The sequence below is a fragment of the Odocoileus virginianus genome, chromosome 17 (assembly GCF_023699985.2).
Source record: "Odocoileus virginianus isolate 20LAN1187 ecotype Illinois chromosome 17, Ovbor_1.2, whole genome shotgun sequence".
NCBI lineage: Eukaryota > Metazoa > Chordata > Mammalia > Artiodactyla > Cervidae > Odocoileus > Odocoileus virginianus.
In genome coordinates this window covers 26,935,400-26,958,831 of record NC_069690.1, presented here as the reverse complement: position 1 = coordinate 26,958,831, position 23,432 = coordinate 26,935,400, and the positions used below count along the sequence as shown (strand labels likewise).

Sequence of the window (23,432 nt, the reverse complement as noted above, 5' to 3'; positions counted from 1 at the left end):
AGGGACTTCCCTCTCGGTCCAGTGGTTAAGAATCCAACTTCCATTGCAGGGGACGCAAGTTCCATCTTTGGTCAGGCAGTTAAGATTTCCACATGCCACACGGTGTGGCCAAAATAAATAAATGACAATAAATTCAAAATGAGGGCTCCTCAGCTCATCCTTGCTGGGGACAGCTCCGGGGCTGTCCACAGTCACCAAGCAGCCCCTTTGGTGGCCACCACACCCAGGGTAGTTGCAGAGACAGCAGCCCATGATAAGAGGAGTGGAGCAGCCACAGGAGGCTGACATCACCTTGTGATTTCCGATCAGTTAGGCCAGAGATGATAAGGAGAAGGCTCTGCCTGCGAGGGCCACACTGCCGGCTGCTGCTGAGTTCTGAACCTGCAAGGGCTCCGTTCTTGGCCCTTTATCTTGTCCTGAGCTTTTTCACTTCACTCATTCATTCCCTCCTTCATTCCTTCATCCATTCATCCATTTGTTTTATTTACTGAGCTCAACTGTCTCTCCACATTCTCTTGTCTTGTGATGGATAGAATAATGAATAAGATCTAGATGCTTCTTTCTCAGAACTTATTGGGGGAGGGCAGAGGGATGAGGCAGACGTGTGATCTAAGAATACAAAGATGCTTGATAAAATTGAGTCCACTCACATGAGTGGGACAGAAAAGAGGTGGCTATAAGGGACTTGCCTGGTCGTCCAATGGCTAAGACTCTGCTCTCAATGCAGGGAGCCTAGGTTTGATCCCTGGTCAGTGAACTAGATTCTGCAGCCAAATAAAAAAAAAATTTTTTTTTAAGAAATAACTATAAAAGGGAAGCTGAGCTATAAAGCAGATGGTTTAAATTTCTGGTCTTTTTTTTTTTTTCAAATGGCCTCTTCTCCAAAATGAACAGATGGAACCAACCCACTCAGCCTTTTCAGAGAAAGGTCAGTGACTTCTCCTTTGGTTGCAAAGCAGAAACCCAAGTACCAGAAACCGAATACAAACAGTCTTAACAGAAAAGGAAGGGGCCATTTATCAGATCACATAGTTAAACAATTAAGAGAAGATCTAGGCCTCAGGGTTTCAGGCACAGCTGAATCCAGGCATTCCTGAGGTCAGCAATCTGTCTCTCTCCAGAGCCATTTAGCCATTAGGCCAAATCTGATGACAACACAGAGTCTCTGAGTTTTTTTTAAAAGGTCTAGAAATGTGTTGGAGAGGCCCCTAAATATTTCTTGGCTTCCAAATGTGAGAAGAAGCAAGAATATGACAAACTAGCGAGCGCGTCGCCTTGGAGGTGATCTGCTCCCCAGCACTGCTCTCTCCTCATCACCAAGGTCAGCAGATAATTCTTCCTGCTCTGCATCCATGTCCTCTCTGCAGGCGTGGACACCATTGACTGTCATGTCCTTGACACTGTCCTCACTCCCACTTCCACAGCACTCCACTTCTCCTCCTGCCTCTCTGACCTGTCTTTCCCTCTTCCGTTCTGAAGGAATGATGGTTAGGAGTGAGCCAGGAGAAGGGTTGGGAAGATAATCCCACTGCCCACATGAAAGCCTGGAGGTGGGAGATGGCCTGGATCTTTAAGGACCTACAGTCGTTCAGGACTTCTGGGAGGTGTCAGAGCGAGAGGATAAAGCCTGAGGTTGGGGATCAAGAAAGGACCAGATCATTCCTTGCAAATCACGTGAAGGAATTTGGCTGTTCTCTTGAAAGTAATAGGGTGCTATTGGGGGTTGTAACAAAGGTGTAACAGGATCAGATTCATGTTTCACTCTAAGAAAGAGACCTTCGTCTGTGAGGTGGAGGCAGGTAGACAGCGGTCTAATCTATTACAGGCGGTCGTAATAATTTAGGAGAAAGACGATAGTGACCTCATGACTGCCATGGAGATGGGAAAAAAAGGGGACAATTCATGAGACAGTGATAAGATTTGGTGACATTGAGGTGTAACAGGTGAGGGAGAGGGAGGTGTAAAAAGTGAAACCCAGGTTTCTGGTTCGAGATGAGCAGCAGAGAAGTGGGTTTTGAGGGTGAAATGATGATCTGGGTTTCTACCAACTGAGCCTGAAGAGCTTGGGGACATTTAGCCAGTAGTGTCTGGGGTGGGAGGTATTTGATGTGTCTGGAGCTCCGAAAAGAATCCTCGGCTCTCTGCATCAAGCCAGCACCAGAGGGGGCCCCTGGGAGATGCCACCTCCCACCTGACCAGAATAAAGAATGTCAGTGGAACTTCCCTGGGAGTCCAGTGGTTAAGACTCCACACTTCCGCTGCAGGAGGTGCTGGTTCGATCCGTGGTCGGGGAACTAAGATACAGCATGCCTTGCGGCACAGCCAAAAAAAAGTCCAGTGGCTGTGGCTGACCACAGACACTTCTCTAGAAAGAGACCTCGCAGCAGGATGTGCTCTGGGAGGAGCTTCGAGAGCCGTGGGTAAGGGGAAGGAAGAGGAGGGGACAGAGCCAGGCCTTTGTGACCCTGGCCTTTTCTCTGCAGGGCTAGAGGCTGCAGAGACACCCATCGTCTGGGACTGTGGCCTCCCTGAGCAAGACTTTGGACCGCTGAGTTGCTGCTGAGTCAAGGTAGGTGCTGGCTGGGGACAGGGTCTCCAGGGAGGGAGCTGGGAGGAGCAGATGGAGGGTCCCGGAGGAGGGATGTTGGAAGGGGGAGCCCATGAGGGGCCAAGACATCCCCAGCCCTTATGAACACACACCCAGCATTTCTGAGACAGGTCACCCAGGTATGGTGGCTACTAGGACCGCTCTGCCAGGTTAGGATTACTCAACCCATTTTCACAAGAAGAAAGGATGCAGAACCCTGTGAGAAGACCTCCCCTTTCTTCTCCAGACCCTGTAAATGCCTATAGTGAAGGACTAATCATTCCTCCCTGGTGCTGCAGAGTACATTCGTTAGCCTGTTGGATTCCTACAGGCAATTGGAGGAAGGCTGGATATGTGTTAATACTGCCCGTTTATAGATCAGGAGACAGAGGCTTAGAGGGATGAAGCAACGTGCCAAAGATTGTAGAGTGGGGAAGCAAGACACAGGACTCCGAGAGAATCTTCTGGGCCCCCATCTGCACCCCTCATGGGACATCATCTGTCCCTGTCTGTCCCGGCTCTTAGCTATTCTCTGTACACACACACATACACACACATGCACACACGCACGCACACACACACGCACACACACACATGAAGAGGCCCAGCTGGCATGGGGTTGAGACATGACTGTGCATGACCAACACAGACAGTAACAGGTGCCGGGGCCCCTGGCAGAGTGAGGTGTGGGCTCCAGTGGAGAGAGCCCCCCAGGGGTGGGGTCAGGGAAGGCTCTGCTCAAAGTGTCAACTGGGCCTTGAGGCAGACAGACGGCTGGTGTGCAGAGATGGGGCTGCAGGCATCTTGGTGAGGGGGACAAATGGCAAACACAGAGGAGAAAGGTGGTGTGATGGCAGAAAGAACAGCTAGAGATGCGGTTTGGCTGCTAATGCATGCGTTTGTGGAGGACTGGCCAGCAGGGGCCTGTCCTGTTTATTTATCTGTAAATAAGTGGCTTTTGAGTATCATCATTTTGAGTCCTCACAGAAACCCTATGAGTCAGGTGCTATTATTAAGTCTCATTTAAAGATAGAGAAACTGAGGCACAAAGGCCCTAAGCAACATGTTGCCATAGCAACAGAGAGATTTGGTACCCAGCAGTCTAGTGGCCAGTGCTACCTGACCCAACACTCTGTGGCTCCCCTCTGTCACCTCCTCGGCTCCCAGGGTGGGCGTGAATGCCAGGCTGGCTGGTGGCCGCCTGGTCCTTGGGCCTTCCTGGTCGGCATCCAGGCCCCGTCACCTTCCTCCTAGGCTCCCTGCCCCCAGGAACAATGCTCTCCTGCCTCTAGACTGGCTCTCTCACATCCAGATGTTTCCTTCGCAGCCAGGCGCAGACACAACAGAGGAAGCAGGCCTGCCCAGTCCTCGGGGACAGCTGGGAATCTGGAAAACCCAGTGGGGCTCGTGGGATGAGGGTTAATGGGGTCCACTCAGAACCCCAAGTTCTGCCTTTCCAGCCCCGCTAATCACATGCTCTGAATCAAAGAACTGGGTGTGTTGCCTGGCAAGTCTGTGTCTATGGAGAGAAAAAATCCAAGCCCTGGAGATGGCATCTGCCAGATACCCTGGGGGCGGGAGGGAGCATGGGTGGGAGGAGAGGGAAGTGGCTCCACGGTGGGATGGTCCCCTCTCTGTGCAAAGGCAGAGGACAGGTGGGGCAGAAGTTCCGTCCTAGGAAGTTCCATGCCTTTCTTCCCAACGGGTGGCATAGGTGGGCTGGGTGGTGGCTTTTTCTGGCTGAATAGTCTGGCCCAGGAGCCAGCAGTGGGGGTGGGAGGCCAGGGTAAGCAGGGCGTCAGCTGGAAACTTCATGGCGAAACAGTGACCCAGAGCCTGGCCGCCTCAGACCCTCTCAGTCCTGCTGTCTGCAGCCCTTCCTCTGGCCAAGAAGTCTTTCCCACAATCTCCTGTACAGAAAGAATGGGCCATGGCTGCTGCCAACGGGGTCCCATCCGCTTCTTGCTGCTGTGTGTCATGGAGCCACCTCTAGTTCTGTGGCTGGTCCTGTGGCCTGTGTTACCCGCCAAGGCAGTGAACAGCTATGCGTTCGCACCCTCCCTGAGGACTGTTCATGGTTAATGTTCTGTGGTTAAGGAGGAATGTCCTCTGAATCCCGATTCATTCAGCCACCTGTTCATCCTTTGTCTCTGGTCCCATCCGTCTGACAAGAGCTGTAAGGGTCTAAGATTTTACCCTACTGGTAACTAACAAGTTGAGGCTTCCCAGATGGCTCAATGGTAAAGAATCCACCTGCCAGTGCAGGAGAAACGGGTTCAATCCCTGGTCAGGAAGATCCCCTGGAGACGGAAATGGCAACCCACTCCAATATTCTTGCCGGGGAAATCCCTGGACAGAGAACCCTGGTGGTCTACAGTCCATGGGGCTGTAAAGAGTTGGACACGACTTAGTGACTAAACAACAACAACCACTAACAAGTTAGTCTGCCCAGTTTTATGGTCCCTGGCAGAAAACACGAGACATTAGAGTCACAGATCTTTATCCCTTGCAGTGAAACAAGCAGCATGAGCGTCCTGCCCTCAAATCCCCCGGGGAGAGCGAAGAGGTGGCCCCAAGAGGTTGCTGTGCATCACCGCTGAGGAGCCCAGAGCTTAGGAAACCCCCAGTGTTCACGGGGTGGGGTGGGGGCTGCCAGCAAACCTGAGACCTCTGCCCTGGAAGGAAACATTGTTTCTATTCCACTGGTGGGCAAAGAAATCTGTTCTTGGCCCTGGGGAGAGCAGACTCTCTGTTCCAAGGTTGTTTGTGATACAGATCTTGAAGAAGTGATCTGGAACGAAAGCTCACGAGGCATGCACAAACCCATGGAGGATTGCCTGCCAGAGTTCTCCTACTGACTGCACCCCAGCTGCATTGTCCCCTGACATGCCTCCAGCACACCCTCCTCAGTGCTTGGCTGGCCATTTCCTTCATTTGGAACGTGTTTTCTGCAGACTTTGCCTGGATCGCTCCCTTCCTCCTGCAGGCTTCTACTCAGAGGTCACCTCCTCGGGGAGACCTTTTCATACTGCACGCCAATCGCTGGAACCTCACGATCCCCTTCTCAGCCATATTTCTCTAGTACCTCTCAGATGTATAATTAATATACAACTTAATTGTGGCATTTTTGTTTGCATCAACCCCCACCACCCCCCCACACACACACAGGGCTTCCCTTGCAGTTCAGTTGGTAAAGAATCCACCTGCAATGCAGGAAACCCAGATTTGATTCCTCAGTCAGGCAGATCCCTTGGAGAAGGAAATGGCAGCCCACTCCGGTATTCTTGCCTGGAGAATTCCATAGACAGAGGAGCCTGGTAGGTTCCCAGTCCATGGGGTCGCAAGAATCGGACATGACTTAGCGACTAAACCACCGCCCCCTCCCAAAAAAATACTTGTGTGAATGAATGAATCTATCCACTTATCTGATCTTCAGCAGAAAACCTGGTTCTCCTCACTTGAGTCTGTGGGACATGTCACTATTGAGCAAGTGAGACGAGGAACGAGTAGCTCAGGCTGGGAGTTGGAGTGGGGGTGAGAGGCCACGGCAGGGTGAGAGGCCTTTGTGCTGTGACCTTGGGGATGCTTCCAGCTTGTTGGAATTTGACCCTCGGCCACTTCCCATGCTCTTGGTACCCGCTGCTGGGAATCTTCCGGATTGGTGGCCACGGCTGGTGTGTTTCTGTCCCATGGTGTCATATTCTTGCTGTGATTTAGAGAACTGGGAGAGGGCAGGGGCTTGAGAGCTGAGCTCGGATGTGCTGTTTGCTAGGTCAATGACGCATAAAAAGAGCCACAGTCCAAAATGGAGCCCGAGACCAGTCCCTCCCACAGAGGGTGAGCACAGTGTCCTTACCACTGCATCCAGGTCCCCCTTCCCACGGGAAGGCTCTTTACCGGGATTCTGAGCATCAGCCTCATCTCTGTGACCTGTGCCGTCTGTGGTGCCAACTGTGCCAAACAGACTGGCTTCCGCTCTCTAACCTGAGAACGGTTTGGAGACAGGGACCCTGTGTTGTCTTCACATGAGTGCCTGACAGTCACGATACAATGAATCTGCAGCTACGGAGGGGTAGAGAGGTATACCATAAACGTTTATCGAGTGACTCACATGGCACCTCGGGGCAACTCCAATACCCAGCTCATGTCAGGCACGTCTGTAACGAACTCTTCTCTCTTAGAACTGGGGCCTTGGTGGAAGTGGACAGTCCCCGGCTTATGATAGTTGGACTTAAGATTTTTCGACCTTACAGTGGTGGAGAAGCAAGGTGCATTGAATCGAAACCGTGCTTGAATTTTTTATCTTTTCCTGTGCTAGCATATGGGGTATGATGCTCTCTCATGTTGCTGGCAGGGCAGGTCCTAGCCAGCTGCACGATCACAAGGGTCAACAACTAGTACACTCACAACCATTCTGCATCCAGACAAGCATTCTGTTTCTCATTTTCATTACAGTATTCAGTCCATTACATGAGATCGTCAGTACTTCACTATCAGATAGGCTTTGCGTTAGATGGTTTTGCCCAACTGTAGGCTCATGGAAGAGTTCTGCTCATGTTTAAGGCGAGCAGGGCCAAGCTGTGATGTCCTGTAAGGGTAGATGTGTTCAAGGCGTTTCAACATGAGATATTTTCAACCTACGATGGGTTTGTGTGTGTTAGTTGCTCAGTTGTTTCTGACCCTTTGTGACCCCAGGCTGAACCCTGGGGCTGGACCCTGAAGCTCCCCAGGCTCCTCTGTCAACGGGACTTTTCAGGCGAGAATACTGCAGTGGGGTGCCTTTCCCTTCTCTAGGGGATCGTCCTAGCCTAGGAGTTGAACCTGGGTCTCCTGCATGGCAAGCAGAGTCTTTAACATCTGTGTCACCAGGGAAGCTCCAACGATGAGTTTATTGGGATGTAACCCCATTGTACAGCACCTAGAGAGCAGGCCCTGCTCTTTGCAACTAGAGAAAAACCCATGCGCAGCAACAAAGACCCAGCGCAGCCAAAAAGTAAACAGATATATAGATGCATAATTTTTAAAAAGATGAGGCATGGAGAAAGGTGATGGGGATAAGAAAAAGGTGAGGCAATCATTCTTCACTAGTACAACTGAGCTACAGGCTCCCTCATGGGATGCATGCTCAGAAAATGATGAAATTAGCACAGACCACTTATTATTTATTAATGACTCACAGATAACTGCCCTCGGTCTCTGTGAAATAGGTGTGTTCTCATGCCTCTCATGCCAATTGTGGGTTGAGAATGTGACGAGTAGGGTCGCACCGCGGTCAGTAAGAAGTCACGCACTGGTAGACCCCCAGCTCCTAAGGGTAAGAAACCATGTCTTATTTATTTGTGTCTAAACACTAGGGCCTGGCGCAATTTCCACCACGTGGACAGTGTTCCATAGGTGCAGTTTGGTTTATTCAGCAATCTCAGCCCCTAGAATCACTGCCAGGAGCTAGGGAGGAGCACCCTTGGGCCTCGGAACAGCCCAAATAGAGGTTCTAAGCCCACTGCTGAAACAGCATTCACACCAGAGAAAAGACGCCTTTCAGTGTGGGATGGAGGCTTCCTTCGGCTACCAACAGCCCCTGAAATCTTCACCGTGTTACGGCCCAGTGCATGCAATCAGCTCCCATGACATTCATCCAGAACACCTCAGAGGCGTGTTCAGGTACCTAAAACAGCAAGCTTTATTTCCTGAGAAGTTCACATCACCCTGAACTGAAGCAAATGCAATGTTGATGTGTTCCAAGAAATGACCTGGGTTTTGCATATTTCCTGTCTGATGCAGACTTGACCCCGAGGCCTCTGCCCCACACGGGTGTGGTCAGCAGCCCGAAGGACAGGAAACAGATTACACAGGTCCCCTCAGAGGAATAAGGGGGTGGCACAGAGAATCCCCAGGTCCCACACAAATATATATGGACACTGGATAAATGTTTGATGAGTGAACGAGTGAATGAAGAATGAATAAGCAGGCTTTCTGACAGTGACTGTTGAAGCTTCTTAGAATTTTACTTGCAAGAAAAAAATCAGCCCAGGGCTTCTCTGGTGATTCAGTGGATAAGAATCCACCTGCTAGTGCAGGGGACACGGGTTCGATCCCTGGTCCGGGAAGATTCCATCTGCCAAAGGGCAGCTAAGCCTGTGAACCACAACTACTGAACCCATGTGCTGCAACTACTGAAGCCCGCAAGCTCTAGAGCTCATGCTCCACAAGAGAGGCCACCTCAGGGAGAAGACCAAGCACCACAAACAAGAGTAGTCACTGCTTGCCGCAACTAGAGAAAGCCTGAGTGTCAGCGAAGACCCAGCATAACCGAATAAATACATAAACGTTAAAAATCAACCCACATCACCCACAGCTTTCTAAGTAGAGTTGGTTTACAGTGTCATGTAAGTTTCAGGTATACAGCATAGCAATTCAGTTTATGTGTGTATATATATATATATATATATATATAGGGCTTCCCTGGTGGCTCAGATGGTCAAGAATCTGCCTGCCATGCAGGAGACCCTGGTTTGATCCCTGGGTCCCGAAAAGATCCCCTGGGGAAGGGAATGGCTACCCACTGTAGTATTCTTGCCTAGAGAATCCAATGGACAGAGGAGTCTGGTGGGCTACAGTCCATGGGGTCGCAAAGAGTCAGACATGACTAAGTGACTAACACTTTCACTTTCAAGAATAAATATATGCATATATTTATTTACTCTTTTTCAGATTCTTTTCCCTTATATGTTATTATATAGTTATAATACATATACATTATAATGTATATATATAGTATAATAATAAAATATAATATTGAATTTAGTTCCTGTGCTATACAGCAGGTCTTTGTTGGTTATCTTTTCTCAAATTTTTATTTATTTACTTATTTTTGGCTGGGCTGGGTCTTCATTGCTGCGTGAGAGCTTTCTCTAGTTGTGGTGAGCGGGGGCTTCTCTTCACTGTAATGGATGGGCTTCTCATTGCAGTGGCTTGTCTTGTTGTGGCACATGGGTTTAGTTGCCCCGTGGCATGTGGATTCCTCCCAGACCAGGAATCAAACCCATGTCCCCTGCCTTGGCAGGCAAATTCCTAACCACTAGACCACCGGGGAAGTCCCCCAATTTCCATTCTTGCCAGCTGAATATGACAGAACAAATTTCTCATGTCCTCCCCAATAGTTGATGTTACTCTTTTTTCTAATCTCTGCCAATGGTTTGTCACATTTTTGCATTCATTTTGATGATTATCATTCAATTCAGTCGCTAAATCGTGTCTGACTCTTTGCGACCCCATGGACTGCAGCACACTAGGCTTCCCTGTCCATCACCAACTCCCAGAGCTTACTCAAACTCATGTCCATAGAATCGGTGATGCCATCAAACCATCTCATTCTCTGTCATCCCCTTCTCCTGCTTTCAATCTTTCCCAGCATCAGGGTTTTTTCTAAGGAGTCAGTTCTTCCCATCAGGTGGCCAAAGTATTGGAGTTTCAGCTTCAGCGTCAGTCCTTCCAGTGAATATTCAGGACTGATTTCCTTTAGGATGGACTGGTTGGATCTCCTTGCAGTCCAAGGGACTCAGGAGTCTTCTCCAACACCACAGTTCAAAAGCATCAATTCTTCAGTGCTCAGCTTTCTTTATAGTCCAACTGTCACATCCATGATTATTATTAGACTAAAATTATTCTGAGTACATTATAATTTTAGTACTTTGAATTCAACTGTTTGATATTTATTTTATAATTTTACATCTGTATTTATAAGTGAGCCAGATCTATTTTTCTGTTGTGGTGAAATATACATATCATGAAATGCCTTAAAGTGTACAGTTCCATGGCATTAAGTACCTTTACAGTGTTGTACAATCATGACTGCTATCCATTTTCAGAAGCTTTTCATCATCCCAATTAGAAATTCTGTGCCCATTAAACAGTAACTCCCTATTCCTACCTCCCCCCAGCCCCTGGTCACCACCATTATATTTCGTCTTTGTGAATTTGCCTATTTAGGTGTGTCATGTAAGTGGAATCATATAATATTTGTCCTTGTGTGTCTGACTCATTTCATTTAGCATGATGTTTCCAAGGTTTATCTTCATTGTAGCATGTATCAGAATTTCATTCTTTTTTAAGGCTGCATAATTTTCTGCATACACCACATTTTGTGTGAACACTTGGGGTCTTTCCACCTTTTGGAAATTTTTAAATAATGGTGCTATGAACATTGGTGTACAAATATCTGTTAGTCCCTATCTGCAATTCTTTTGGGTGTTTACCTAGGAGTTTAATTGCTGGTAAACCATACGGTGAATCTCTGCTTAACTTTCTGAGGAATCACCTTACTGTTTCCCATGGCAGGTGCTCAGTTTTACATTCCAGCCAGCCATGAACCCAAGTTCTCACTTATCCACACCCTTGCCAACACTTGTTATTTTCTGTTGTATTTATTTTTTTAAATAGCTATCCCAGTGGATGCAAAGTGTTTCCTCTATTTTTGTAAACTATCCTCATTAGATTTTCATATCAAGGGTAGGCTGCCTTCTTCAGAGAATCTTTTCTTCTTTCTGTATGCTTTGGAACAGTTTTTGCTTTACTCTGCATATTTGAGTTGACTTATCAGAGGAGCCATCTGAGCCAGATACCACTTTTTAAGAGCTTGTTCTTTGAGGGCTCTCTCTGTTTCCTCACTGGTTATCAATATAAGCAGTTTCTCTGAGTCTTCTAGAACCTTTTGAGCTATTTTTATTTTGCTAGAAAACTGTGTGATATAGAGGATTCAGGGCTTTCTTTGTATAGATCAATGTCCTATGTGATGTTTATCATTCCTAATATTGTCTCTTTCTTCTCTCTTGATTAGTTTTCCCGTGTGTGTAGTTTTTTTTTTCCTTCTTCTAAGAACAAGCTCTTGGATCCTTTCAGAGTTCCTCTGCTTCTCACTTGGGGAGTGTATTGCTCTGGGAAGCCAACTCTGGGAGTCCTTCCCTCTGGGGTCCCAGTGGGGCAGCTTGTGGTCATGATGGAAGGCTTGAGCTCTGGAGCCAGATGGTCTGAGTTCAAGTGCTCATTCTTCTATTTACTAACTATCTGACCTTGAATCGATATTTAACCTCTGTGCTTCAATTCCCCCGTCAGTAGAATGGGGAGAAAAGAGTACCTACCTGACTCATTGGAAAAGACCCTGATGCTGGGAAAGATTGAGGGCAGAAGGAGAAGGGGGTGACAGAGGAAGAGATAGTTGGATGGCATCACCGACTCAGTGGACATGAGCTTGAGCAAACTGTGGGAGATAGTGAAGGACAGAGAAGACTTGCGTGCCATGGTCTGTGGGGTCACAAAGAGTTGGACCCGACTTGGCAACTGAACAGCAACAACATAAGGCTAATATTAAAGAGTGGAAGTTTGAACTTCCCTGAAGGTTCAATGGTTAAGACCCTGCATTTCCACTGCCGGGGTGGGTGGGAGGGGCATGGATGTGGTCCCTGGTCAGGGAACTAAGGTCTCACAGGCCAAAGAGTGTGACCAAAAACAAACAAAACACTGAGAGTGAAGAGCTGACAGTTTTTAAATTTTTAGAAGAGTACCTGGCATGTAGCAAGCATCATAGAAGCACTTCTTAAATAAATCTAAACTCCCCTTCCTTGTGGGAGAAGCCTCGGTCCCCTGGTCCTCTCTCCATTCCACACACAGACTTTCTGCACTTTCTCTGACACTTACACTGTCTCTTATTTTGCAGAACCGCCTCTTTGCAGAAAAACAACCAATTTACTTTCCATTCTGCTGCCTGAGACAACCATATCCTCCTCTTACGCACACCCCAGGCTCCCATGGAGAGCTCAGGTCAGTATGTTTGAGGGGAGAGGGGTCTGCAGGGTGGGGGAGGCCCCTTTTGAAGGTGAGAATGCCCCCAAGGCTGGCAGGGCCACCTCCACCCAGCCCGGCTGGGAGATCCCCACTCAGCTGCCCAAATGCGACAACATTGTTGAGACATGGACATCCATGCACTTGTACAAGTTCCAGCTGCTGGCAGACCACTGAGCTGGACATTGGGAGTAATGATAGTAAAAGCCAGTATGTATTGCCAAATACTTGCATTTATTTAACAAAAATCTCCATGGCACTTACAATAAATCAAGTAGTAGAAAAAGCACCTGACAAATATTAACTTGTTGAGTCTTCACAAAGATCCCACAAGACAGATAGCATTATTGCCTTCAATTTACAGAATAGGAAAGTGAGAGAGAACATGTAGATAGTATGTGGTCCAATCAGGATTTGAGATGGCGGCATCACTGTCTCAATGAACATGAGTTTGAGCAAACTCTGGGAGATAGTAAAGGACAGGAAAGCCTTGTGTGCTGCAGTCCATGGAGCTGCAAGGAGTCAGACATGACTTAGCAACTAAACAACAGCAATCAGGATTCGAACCCAGCAATCTAGCTCCAGCATCCAGGCTGTGAATGACTTCACTGTGGGCTGCCTCATGCAAACGTCAGAAGGATTCTGCGAAGTAGGGATATCAGTACAATTGTCCTCATCTTACTGAAAGAGAAACAGGCTCAGAGAGGTTGGCTAATTTGCCGGAAGCTACACAGCTGGTTGGTGGCAGAGCCAGGATTAGAACCTAGGCCTGGCTGATTCCGAGACCCAGACTCTTCTCCCTGCACCATCCTGGGATAACAAGCAGAGATGACCCTACCTCCAAGATGTATATCAACTAATGTTCATCCAGCAAGTAAGAAACCACTCCTCCCTCCACCAGGCATAGACTCTAATGTCACTGAAGACCCCTGTCTCAGAGAATGGTAGGGGACACCCCAAGGCAGGCATAGCTACCAGTTTGTTATCACTCCTAAGACAAGCATCTTTTCCACACCCGGCTTACCCTCAAAGAGCTTCATCCAATCAGAAGACGCTTCAAACAATGACTCCTCCAATGAGAAGATGCTTCAACCAGTGAATCCCCCAATGAGATGAAACTTCAACCAGTGAATCACCCAATGAGATGAAACTTCAACCAGTGAATCCCCCAATGAGAAGAAACTTCAACCAGTGAATCCCCCAATGAGATGAAACTTCAACCAGTGAACCCCCCCCAATGAGATGAAACTTCAACCAGTGAACCCCTCCCCCAATGAGATGAAACTTCAACCAGTGAATCCCCCAATAAGAAGAAACTTCAACCAGTGAATCGCCCAATGAGAAGAAGCCTCACCAGTGAATCTTGATGTCTCAGTATTCCTGGTTGTTTTTAACCAGCTGGGGTTTGGGCTGGGAGGATAGGGTAGGGGAGCACTGTGAAAGTCTCCTAAATATTTCAGAATCATCTTACTTTGCACTCACTTGAATTACAGTTAAGACCCACTGTGCTGTGTTTTAGGAAGAGAGGTGTACCGATAAACTTCCTTTGGATATGAGCAATAGAAACCCATATGGTTCATTTAATTTTCAAAAATATAGCGGAGCATGGAAGGAACGACTGAAGCACCAGGCAGCAGAAAAGACAAGGAACAGAGTGGATCTGCCACCAGGATAGGAAAAGGGAGGTTTTCTCCACTCCAGTCCATCATCCACACCAGGCTCACCCAGAGGGCGAGAGCCTGTTGGCCAGCTTGGATCTGTGCCACTCCAAGGCCAGTCTCACTGTGATTACAGTGAGTAAAGAAGGCTGCTAGGCAGGCAGGACCACCAGCATCCACTCTCAAAGATGTGACAGATGGCCCCCACCCTCCCAAAGTTCGATGGGTGAGAGAAACTTCCCCAAATCAGGATGCTTGTCTGGGAGCGCGGAAAGGGAGTTTTCTCATCATGACCAGGACTACAGTTGTCCTGGCTGGCTTCCCAAATTACAGTTGTTTTTTATATTGCCCCACCTTCCTACAGTCCTCAGAGTCCTCTCATCCTAGGGTCAAGAAGAGGGGCTCTGGAAAAGGAAGATGTCTATTTTGAGGGCAAAAGAGCAGTGTTCCAAGGGCACTAAAGGTATTGCTGTTTTGTCATTCCTGCAAACAGGGGCAAGATTGCAAACCTTTTTAGAACCATCTGAACCTTTATTCCACATGCAGGGAAGGTGGAGTTCAGGCACAGGATGGAAGAGGCGCATAAACTGTATTACTCCAGTCAATGGAGTGTCTGGGTGCTGAGTACATAAATGTCAGTGAACAACTGAGGGGCTTCCCTGTGGTCCAGTGGTTAAGATTCCATGCTTCCACTGCAGGGGGTGTAGCTCTGATCCCTGGCCATCCTGACCCTGGGAGATTTGTTCTGTGTTGCATCATGTGGGATCTTTCCTTGAGGCCTGCAAGCTCTGGATCTTGTGTGCTCAGTCGTCCCACAGCATGTGGGTTCTTAGTTCCCTGACCAGGGATGAAACCCAGCTCCCTTGCATTGCAAGGTGGATTCTTAATCGCTGGACCACCAGGGAGGTCGCGACCTTCATCCTTAATTCAGGGATGATTTTCCTCTGTGAACTCTGAGCACCTTGTCGTTTCACTCCTTCCCTTACAGATCAGTTATCAGATCTCCGGACTAAGACAGTAATTCTCATTACAATTAGGTGAATTCTGTAATCCTGCACATCAGAGTCTCCTGGGGAGCTATTTTTAAAAAATTGATTATTCGTCCCCACCCTCAGATATCTGATTGTTTTTGGCTTGGGGTCGGCTGTGCATTGGTAGTTTTGAAAGTTCTCCAGGTACTTCTGATGTGCAGCCAAGGTTGGGAACTAGGGGAAAAGACAACACCCAAGAGTAGGTTGGGGAGAGATTGGATTGTCTAGGATCGCGGGGCAACAGAGAGCTGGCACTGCTGTCCTCGGTCAGCTCTGAATGGCCGGAAATTGAGGAGCAGACCCCAGACTAGGGGGTCCCGCCACGGTCAGGACCTATCAGCTTTTCTTGTCCTTTCCTTCCTCCCTATTGTCTAGCTGTGATAACATCTACGCTGGTGGGAGAGCTGGGAACTGGTGTGTATGCGTGTGTGTGGTTTGTCTCTCCACTTTCTTTTCTATTTATTTAACCTTTTAATTTTTTGGCCATGCTGCATGGTACTCGGGATCTTAGGTCCCCAACCAAGGGTCAAACCCAAGGGTCGACCAAGGGTCAGGCTCCCTGCAGTGGAAGCTTGGATTCTTAACCACTGGACCACCGGGGAGATTCCATGGGAAATTTTTTTCAGGCAACTTCATCAGGGGCATTTATTTGTGCATTCAAACCCCAGGCACACAAAAGTAGACACATGCCCACAGTCTCACCTGGGTACACCCTCTTCTCTTTCCCCAGTGAAGAGGTGAATGGTCACACGTAAGATGACAGCTTTAAAGGAAGATTGGCAAAACAGAAAGCTCTGCTCTAGCTGCTCTGTGACCTTGCAAAAATTGCCTCTCCCCTCTGAGCCTCATTTCCTCATCTGTGAAATGGGAAGCGAGTCAGCTCCAGGGCCCCTCTGGGTCTGACCTTCTGCAGTTGGGGAGGTGACGGGGGCAAGGGTCAGGTCTGTCCCTCAAGATTGCTCAAAACAGGGAGATCAGTATTTGTTCTGTCAAACTCACAGGTCTCTGCCCAGAACCCAATGAGACAACACACCAGAGAACACTTTGTATGTTCCTGAGTCAGAGAACAGTAGCTGCTATAACAAATGACCCCAGTGTCCGTGGATCAACACAACAAATGCTTATTTCTCACTCATGTGGCTCCTCAACACGGGTTACAGTCTTTCAGGGACTGAGATTTCTTTCCTCTTAGGGACCATCACCATTTCTTCCAAGCTCATGGAGGACAGGGCAGAGGGTTTTATGGCCACGCCTGAAAATGCCACATACCACGTGCACCACATGCCATTGGCCAGAAGTGGCATGGCCAGTCACATGGCCCCCACCGAGCCACCACAAGAGAGTCTGAGAAGTGTAGTCTTGTCATCTAGCCGTGACAAAAATCAAATTGGTTTAACATGTACCATTGTCTTGCTACACCTACACAAGACTTTCTACGTGTCTACCTTTCAAGTGCTATTTAAATGTTAGATATGAATAGTAATCTGGATACCTGATAGTTATCTCCTACTCCTGAGTGGAGGGGAGGATAAGGAATGCTGTTTATTTAGTGGCTGTCCTGGATCAAGAATGATGTCAGAAGGAGTCCCATGGTGGTCCAGTGGTTAAGACTCTGTGCTTCCAATGCAGAAATGCAGGGGGCATGGGTTCAATCCCTGATTGGGGGACCAAGATCCCTTTTACTGTGTGGTAGGGCCAAAAAAAGAGAAGGAAGAATGATGACCCTGAGATATTTGAGACATAAGAAATACTTTTGTGGGCTTAATCAAATCCAGTCCAGCTTCCAGCTCTAGTTTTCGGAGGTCAGGACAGATTCCTGTTTCTTTTTTTTTTTTTTTTTAAGATTCCTGTTTCATTCACTTGGGGCACCACCCCCAGCTCTTTGGGATCCTGTGAGAAGCCCAGAGGTCACAAAATCTGGATGATGGAAACATCTGTGGGTCTTCAGTCCATTGTGGCTGCAGCCCCCAGAACAGTCTGGTCAGGCTTGCGTGGTCCATGAGGAGACAAGGGGCTCCTCTGGGGACTTCCCTGCGCCCTGGCCAAGGTGGCCCAGGAGACCACACCAGTGGCTCTCAGATGCACAGAGTTTAGTGCTTAGCTCCACCCATCTGAGATCTCTGCCACCACCCATCAGCCTTGTCCCAGCCAGCCCTGGTCCTCCTCCTTCCTGGGGTCCCCATAACCCTCGTGCCCTCACAGTCTTGGAGAATCTGACCTCCTACCCTCAGATTACCACTTTCTCTCTCTCTCTTTTTTAATTGGAGAATAATTGCTTTACAGTGATGTGTTAGCTTCTTCTGTACAGCATGAATCAGATGCAAGTATACATAACATCCCCCTTGCTCTTAAGTCTCCTTCCCACCGCCCCCCCCATCCCACCCCTCTAGGTCATCACAGAGTACCAAGTCGAGCTCCCTGTGTTATACAGTAGATTCTCACTAGCTATGTGTTTTTAAACATGGTAGTGTATAATTCAAAACAACACATGTACCCCAGTTTTCACGGCAGCACTATTTATGATAGCCAGGACAGGGAAGCAATCTAGACATCCATCAACAGATTAATGGATACAACAATTGTGGTACATATATACAGTAGAATATTACTCAGCCATTAAAAGGAATGAAATTGGGTTATTTGTAGTGATGTGGATGAACCTAGTAAACTCTGTCATATGGAGTGAAGTAAGTCAGAAAGAGAAAAACAAGTATCATATATTAACACACATATATGGAAGCTAGAAGAAGTACTGATGAGCCTATTGGCAGGGCGGGAATAGAGACATAAAAGTAGAGAATGGACTTGTGGACCCAGGGGGGGAAGGAGAGGATGGATCGAATTGAGAGAGTAGCATTGACATCTACATGCCAGTCTTCTCTTTAACAAAAAGCAGTAGCCTTCAACCCATCCCTCTGAGACAATCCAGCTTGATTGTCTCAGTCAGATAGCCAGGGGTCTCAAGGTCAAGCGGCCGAGGAAAGGATGTAAGTAAAGGAAACAAGGAGAGTCACCACTCTGAAGCCCTGAAGGAGCCATGCCCCATCTCAGGAGGGCAGCTGCTCCCCAGCCCCTGTCATTGGCACCTGGGAAAAGAATGCATGCCCAGTGTTGACAGCCTTTCCAGAGATGCCAGGAATTTGAACTTTTATGCAAAATCTCCTCATTTGTGAATGTTGGCAGCTAGTTCCATTTTTTTTCCCCAAAGACACTCTGCAAGCCCAAACAAGACATGTCTGCAAACCAGATGTGGACCAAAGCCTGAGTTTGTTCCAGCTGCCCAGACTTTCGAAAACAGGGTTTATTTAGGGGTTTTCTCCCCAGGCTACTGGCAGAGTTTGTTTTTTTTTTTAAACTTCTCTATTTTTCTCTGAAACATAAAAACATAACTCCCTGTGCAAAACAGCAGGGGAACCTAGGGCTCCAAAGACAAAGGTTTGGCTACCCTTTTTAATGAGTGAGGAAAACACAGTTATTAATATCACAGTTTTAAGTCTCTTGTGTGGTCTATGTTGGGGTGGCGGGGAGAAGGAAGAAAAAAGAAATAGAACGTAGCATATTTTTTAAATAACACACCCTGTACTCAGTCGCTTCAGTCATGTCTGACTCTTTGGGACCCCCGCGCCTCCTCCGTGGACTGTAGCCCACCAGGCTCCATGGAATTTCCCAGGCAAGAATACTGGAGTGAATTGCCATTGCCTTCTCCAGAGGATCTTCCCAACCCGGGGATCAAACCATGGTCTCTTGCATTGCAGGCAGATTCTTTACCACTGAGCCACCATGGGAAGCTTAACTCATCCTGCATGAACTCATTCATCTTCATGCCAGGTGGAACTAGGTAGATGGAAGGATGGCTTGGGATGAGCCTTCTTGCCAGGTGAAATAATTTCCTTGCCAGTTTGGGGAGAGGCTGCACTGCCCAGCAGGGTGGCCGGGTGGGCTAATGTGGACTGGGACACCTGCCCACTTCCTGCTCAGAGCCCAAAGGAGACTCAGACCTGGACCTGCCCTGGGCAGGGGGGGCAAGTGAGAGGCCAGAGGAAAGTGAGAGTATCAGAGATGCTTGGCAGCCCCAGACTTGCAAGGGTCCCTGCCAGAGTCATGGAAGAGTGGGTCCATGACCATGAGAGCATCAGGTGCCTTGACCTAAACAAACTCTGACTCCTGGGCAGCAACCTTCTGGTTTTTTAGATCTGTCCTCTCTATTTACCCTGGTGGCTCAGATGGCAGAGTCCACCATCAGTGCGGGAGACCTGGGTTTGATCCCTCGGTCAGGAAGATGCCCTGAAGCAGGGCATGGCTACCCACTCCAGTATGCTTGCCTGGAGAATTCCACAGACAGAGGAGCCTGGTGGGCTTCATACAGTCCATGAGGTCTCCAAGAATCGGACACAATTGAGCACCTAACACTTTGACTTTCACACCTTCGTCCTACCTACTTCCAAAGGAAACTGAGGAGATTAAAATAAATGTTTGTAAAGCAGGAGCACCCCAAAAGGAGCAAAGGAACGAACTCTCTATCTCTTGAGATGAGCAGGTTTTTGAGGCAGGGCCTCCACGTGGCTGTTAGTTTCCTGACAGCTCAGGCAAAAGCGGAACCTGTGGGGCGTGTGGTTTGTACTGACAACCAGAGACTGCACCCCTGTCTGTAGAGACAGCCCCTCGGTTGGAGCTGATTATGAAGGGGAATTGATGGCACAGGGAGTGTCTGCCATACTTCCTGTGTTGGTCCCGGTCCTCTAAGAAGCAGACAGGGGAGACAAGATTGGACATGCCAGGCTTCATGTGGGGAAACGCCTGTGGGACAGAAAATGGACAGGGAGCCGGTGAGGGCTGGAGGAGCGAGTGCTCAGAGTGTGCGGCAAGCCCAACTCTGAAAGAAGGAGAAAGGGAGGAAGGGCTGGGTGGAAATGTGCTAGACCGACCACAGGCTGGGGAACCCCTGAGTCAGAGTCAACCGTCCACAAAGCTTCCTGAGGACGAGCTGGCTTTAGAAGCCCTGCTGCTCTCCGTATTGGCTGGAAAGTGATGGATTTCACAGCCCGACAGCCCCAAGCTCCTGGATCCCTTAAACTCCTTGTAGTGGGAGAGGAGTTAGGTGCATTTTCGCAGCTACCATGTTTCCAAAGGTCAGTTACCATCTCCAGAGTTTTGCTATGTCAGCACACTGCTGTTAAAGGAAACAAAAATTATCTTGACACTTGTTAAAATCCTAATGGGGGCTTCCCTGGTGGCTCAGTGGTAAAGAATCCACCTGCCAGCGCAGGAGACTGGGGTTCGATTCCTGCTCCGGGAAGATCCCACGTGCCAAGGAGCAACCATGCTCAAGCATCACAACTATTCAGCCTGCGCTCTGGAGCCCCTGAGTCCGCAGCTTCTGAGTCTGCACGCCGCAAGTACTGAAGCCGCACACCCTAGAGCCCGTGCTCTGCAACCAGAGAGTAGTTCCCTGGTCGCCACAACCGGAGAAAAGCCCACAGCAACAACGAAGGCCCAACACAGCCAAAAATAAATAAATAAATAAAATTATAATGTATTTTTAAAAAAACCCTAAGGAAGACTTTATTCAAGATGGTTGCAGTAGAAGAGGGGGATGAGGCTCAGCTCTGAATAAGGCAAAGACAGAAGGGGATTTGCAGTCAACACAGAGGGAGGGGTCGGTGGGTGGCAAACTACTAAGAAGGGACCTGAGGGCTGGGGGATTCTCAATAAAAGGTCCTAACAGGACTCTTGCTGGAGGCAGGTTGAGGAGTTACCCATCAAAGGTGGGGAATAGAGAACTTGATCATTGAGCCGGGGATCCTCGAATGACTGGCAGCAGGATGCTAAAACTGGGCTGGGAGACCAGGGACAGGACAGGGGCTGTGCTAAGAGCGTAGCGGAGAACAAGGCTTCGAGGATCCCGAGTTTGGTGGGAGAGAGTCTTTGTCACCTCCTGCCATTTATCTCATGTGTTTCTTTAAGTTGACTTTAAATTTTAGCTTCTTCATACTAGTTGAGGAACTAGTTACATAATTTTTCTATATATTAAAATCAGTGCAGAATTACTCAGATTTGGGGATCACCTGTGTACCACTGAAAAGTGTCTTATGGGACTTCCCTGCAGTCCAGTGGTTAGGGCTCTACACTTCCACTGCAGGGGACAAGGATTTGATCCCTGGTAAGGGAACTAAGATCCCGCATGCCTCGGGGTGCAACCAAAAGGAAACAAATGGGATTGTCCCACATATCTCTGGCAGTAAATATACCTCACCCTGAGATACTCTGATTGTACAAAGAACACAGACATGCCAATCAAAAGGCTGTTTTCCAGCCCTGGCCAGGATGCAGGCTGCCAGCTCTAAGTTGATTGCTTCTGGGCTCCTTTTGAGGCTCGAAGAAGAGGCTAAAGACATTCTCAGGGAAAGAGGAGGTGGGGAGGGTAAGGCTGGGGCAGCTGAGCCTCAGAGCTCCCAGCCTGAAAGCCTCCCCGCCCCCACCCCCTCCACCCCCCACCCCAGATGTGGAGCTGGATCTCCAGCGGAGCGTGCAGGCTGTGCTCCGAGAGCTCAGCGCCCAGGCCCCCGCCCTGCAGAGCAACCGAGGTAAGAACCAGCAGGCATCCTCCGTGCACTCTGTTGGCTCCCCTCCTACCCCGTCATCACCCCAGCCAGCTCTGCCCATGCGTTCTCGGGAAAGTTCCCTGACCTGGAGCTCAAAGGATGAGGGGGGCTTCCAGCCAAGCCCCCATCCTGCTGGAAGTCCCTGGGGCCTGAATGACCCAGATGCCTTCTCTGCCCGCTGGCTCACCCTCTCAGAGACCATGGCAGAGCCCACCTGGGGTCTGCCATCCTCTTTCTTAACCACCTTCTCCAACTCCCCTTGCAAATAAGATTCCCCTGGCACTCCAGGCCTGCACGACTCCCCGGCATGTGGCTGAGCTCCAGAAGCTACGTGCACACACCTGTCCCCACTAGCACCCCACCTCTGTCCTTTCTGCCCTGGGAATTCACTGCCCACTGGGGTGAAGATCAGAGCTCCCCCACGTGTGAGAAGCCCACCCACGGGCTCAGAGCCCAGCACCCAAGGCGGTGCGGGGCAGGGTCAGACCTCGAGCTCTGGGGCTCCAGGTCTCAGGGTCCTGCTCAGCACCATGCCCACCCTCTCCTGGCCCAGGCATGTGGAGGTGGTCCCTGCACAAGAAGGTTGAGCGGGATCCTGGGAAGAGCCCGGCGCTGGTCCGCATCCTGCTCAGAGAGCTGGAGAAGGTGGGTTCTCACTCAGAGAGTTGGGGAAGGTGGGTTCTTACTCAGAGAGAGGGTGGGTTCTCGCTCAGAGAGCTGGAGAAGGTAGGTTTTCGGGCTCCTGGGAGGGGATGAGAGGAAGAAGGGCCATGTCTGCCCATCAGCTCCACATTCCCCGCACTCCGGTCTTTTGGTTTCTACCATATTTCTCCCTCTCCCGTACTTTCCCGTGGGCAATAGTAGCTGCACATTGATTCCCTCTGTTTGACCTGAGTTAACATCTTCCAGAAAGAATCTCTAAAACACCACCATAAATGGAAAACCCATGTCACTCGACAGAAACAAAAAGCTCCTATAAACATAAATGCATAACTACTAAGAACTGTCAAAGTTATAATCATCCTTCTCACCACCCAGTGCTCTACCTCTGGGAAACGCTGCGTTCAAGGGGGCCTCCAGGTTGGGGCTCGCCTGTCCTTTGCTGCCAGCGGCTGCCCCTCCCCCATGGAGGGCCCTCTGCCCCTCCCCCCACACCTGGGCTCCCTCCCCACCCCCACTGCTCTCCTGCCAGGGCAGGCTCCGGCCCCTTTCCTACACCCCTTGGCCTGGTGGGACACTGCCTTCCACCTCCTCTCCCACGGGGACGAGGCGAGTCCCCCATAACCTCCGGCCCCCTCCACGCCCTGCTCTCTCTCCTGTCTTCCAGGCAGAAAGTGAGGATGCCCGCCACATCATCATTCCCTTGCTGCACACTCTAATGTACGTGCTCACTAAGGTGAGCCGGGGCTGAGGGTCTGGGTGGTCGTGGTGACCCGCAAGTGACTGGGCTAGACACCCAGGAGACACCAGGTCTCTGCCTGGCAAGCCTGGAAGAACTCTAGTTCCTCCCTTAGCCCTGTCATTGCCCTGAGACACAAAGAGATGAAACTGGGGAGGTGGGGGGCAGGGGGTAAAGGTGCATCCCCAACAGAGCAGAAAGGTTGGGAGGAGAGTTGATTTGCTGGAGGAACAGGATGGGGATGAATTTCCATCTTGATAAATGTGAATGAAATGTCTTGCATGCGTGCATACTAAGTTGCTTCAGTCGTGTCCGATT

The 23,432-nt window shown here is 49.3% G+C and overlaps 1 protein-coding gene across 3 annotated transcripts in view; it reads left to right on the top strand.

Annotated features, from left to right (window-relative positions):
• Positions 1 to 2,448: 2,448 nt before the first annotated feature.
• The window catches only part of PIK3R6 (phosphoinositide-3-kinase regulatory subunit 6), a 48,264-nt gene continuing 27,280 nt past the window's right edge, over positions 2,449 to 23,432 (top strand). For 2 of the 3 annotated variants that reach the window (XM_070479076.1, XM_070479075.1), the window contains exons 1-5: positions 2,449 to 2,569; positions 12,300 to 12,403; positions 21,614 to 21,697; positions 22,269 to 22,360; positions 23,043 to 23,111. In XM_070479076.1, the coding sequence (XP_070335177.1) occupies positions 12,391 to 12,403; positions 21,614 to 21,697; positions 22,269 to 22,360; positions 23,043 to 23,111 (258 nt within the window). In that variant the 5' untranslated portion in view covers positions 2,449 to 2,569; positions 12,300 to 12,390. Of the gene's footprint in view, positions 2,570 to 12,299; positions 12,404 to 21,613; positions 21,698 to 22,268; positions 22,361 to 22,428; positions 22,442 to 23,042; positions 23,112 to 23,432 lie in introns of those variants that run through there. The other variant, XM_070479077.1, reaches the window with a different exon arrangement.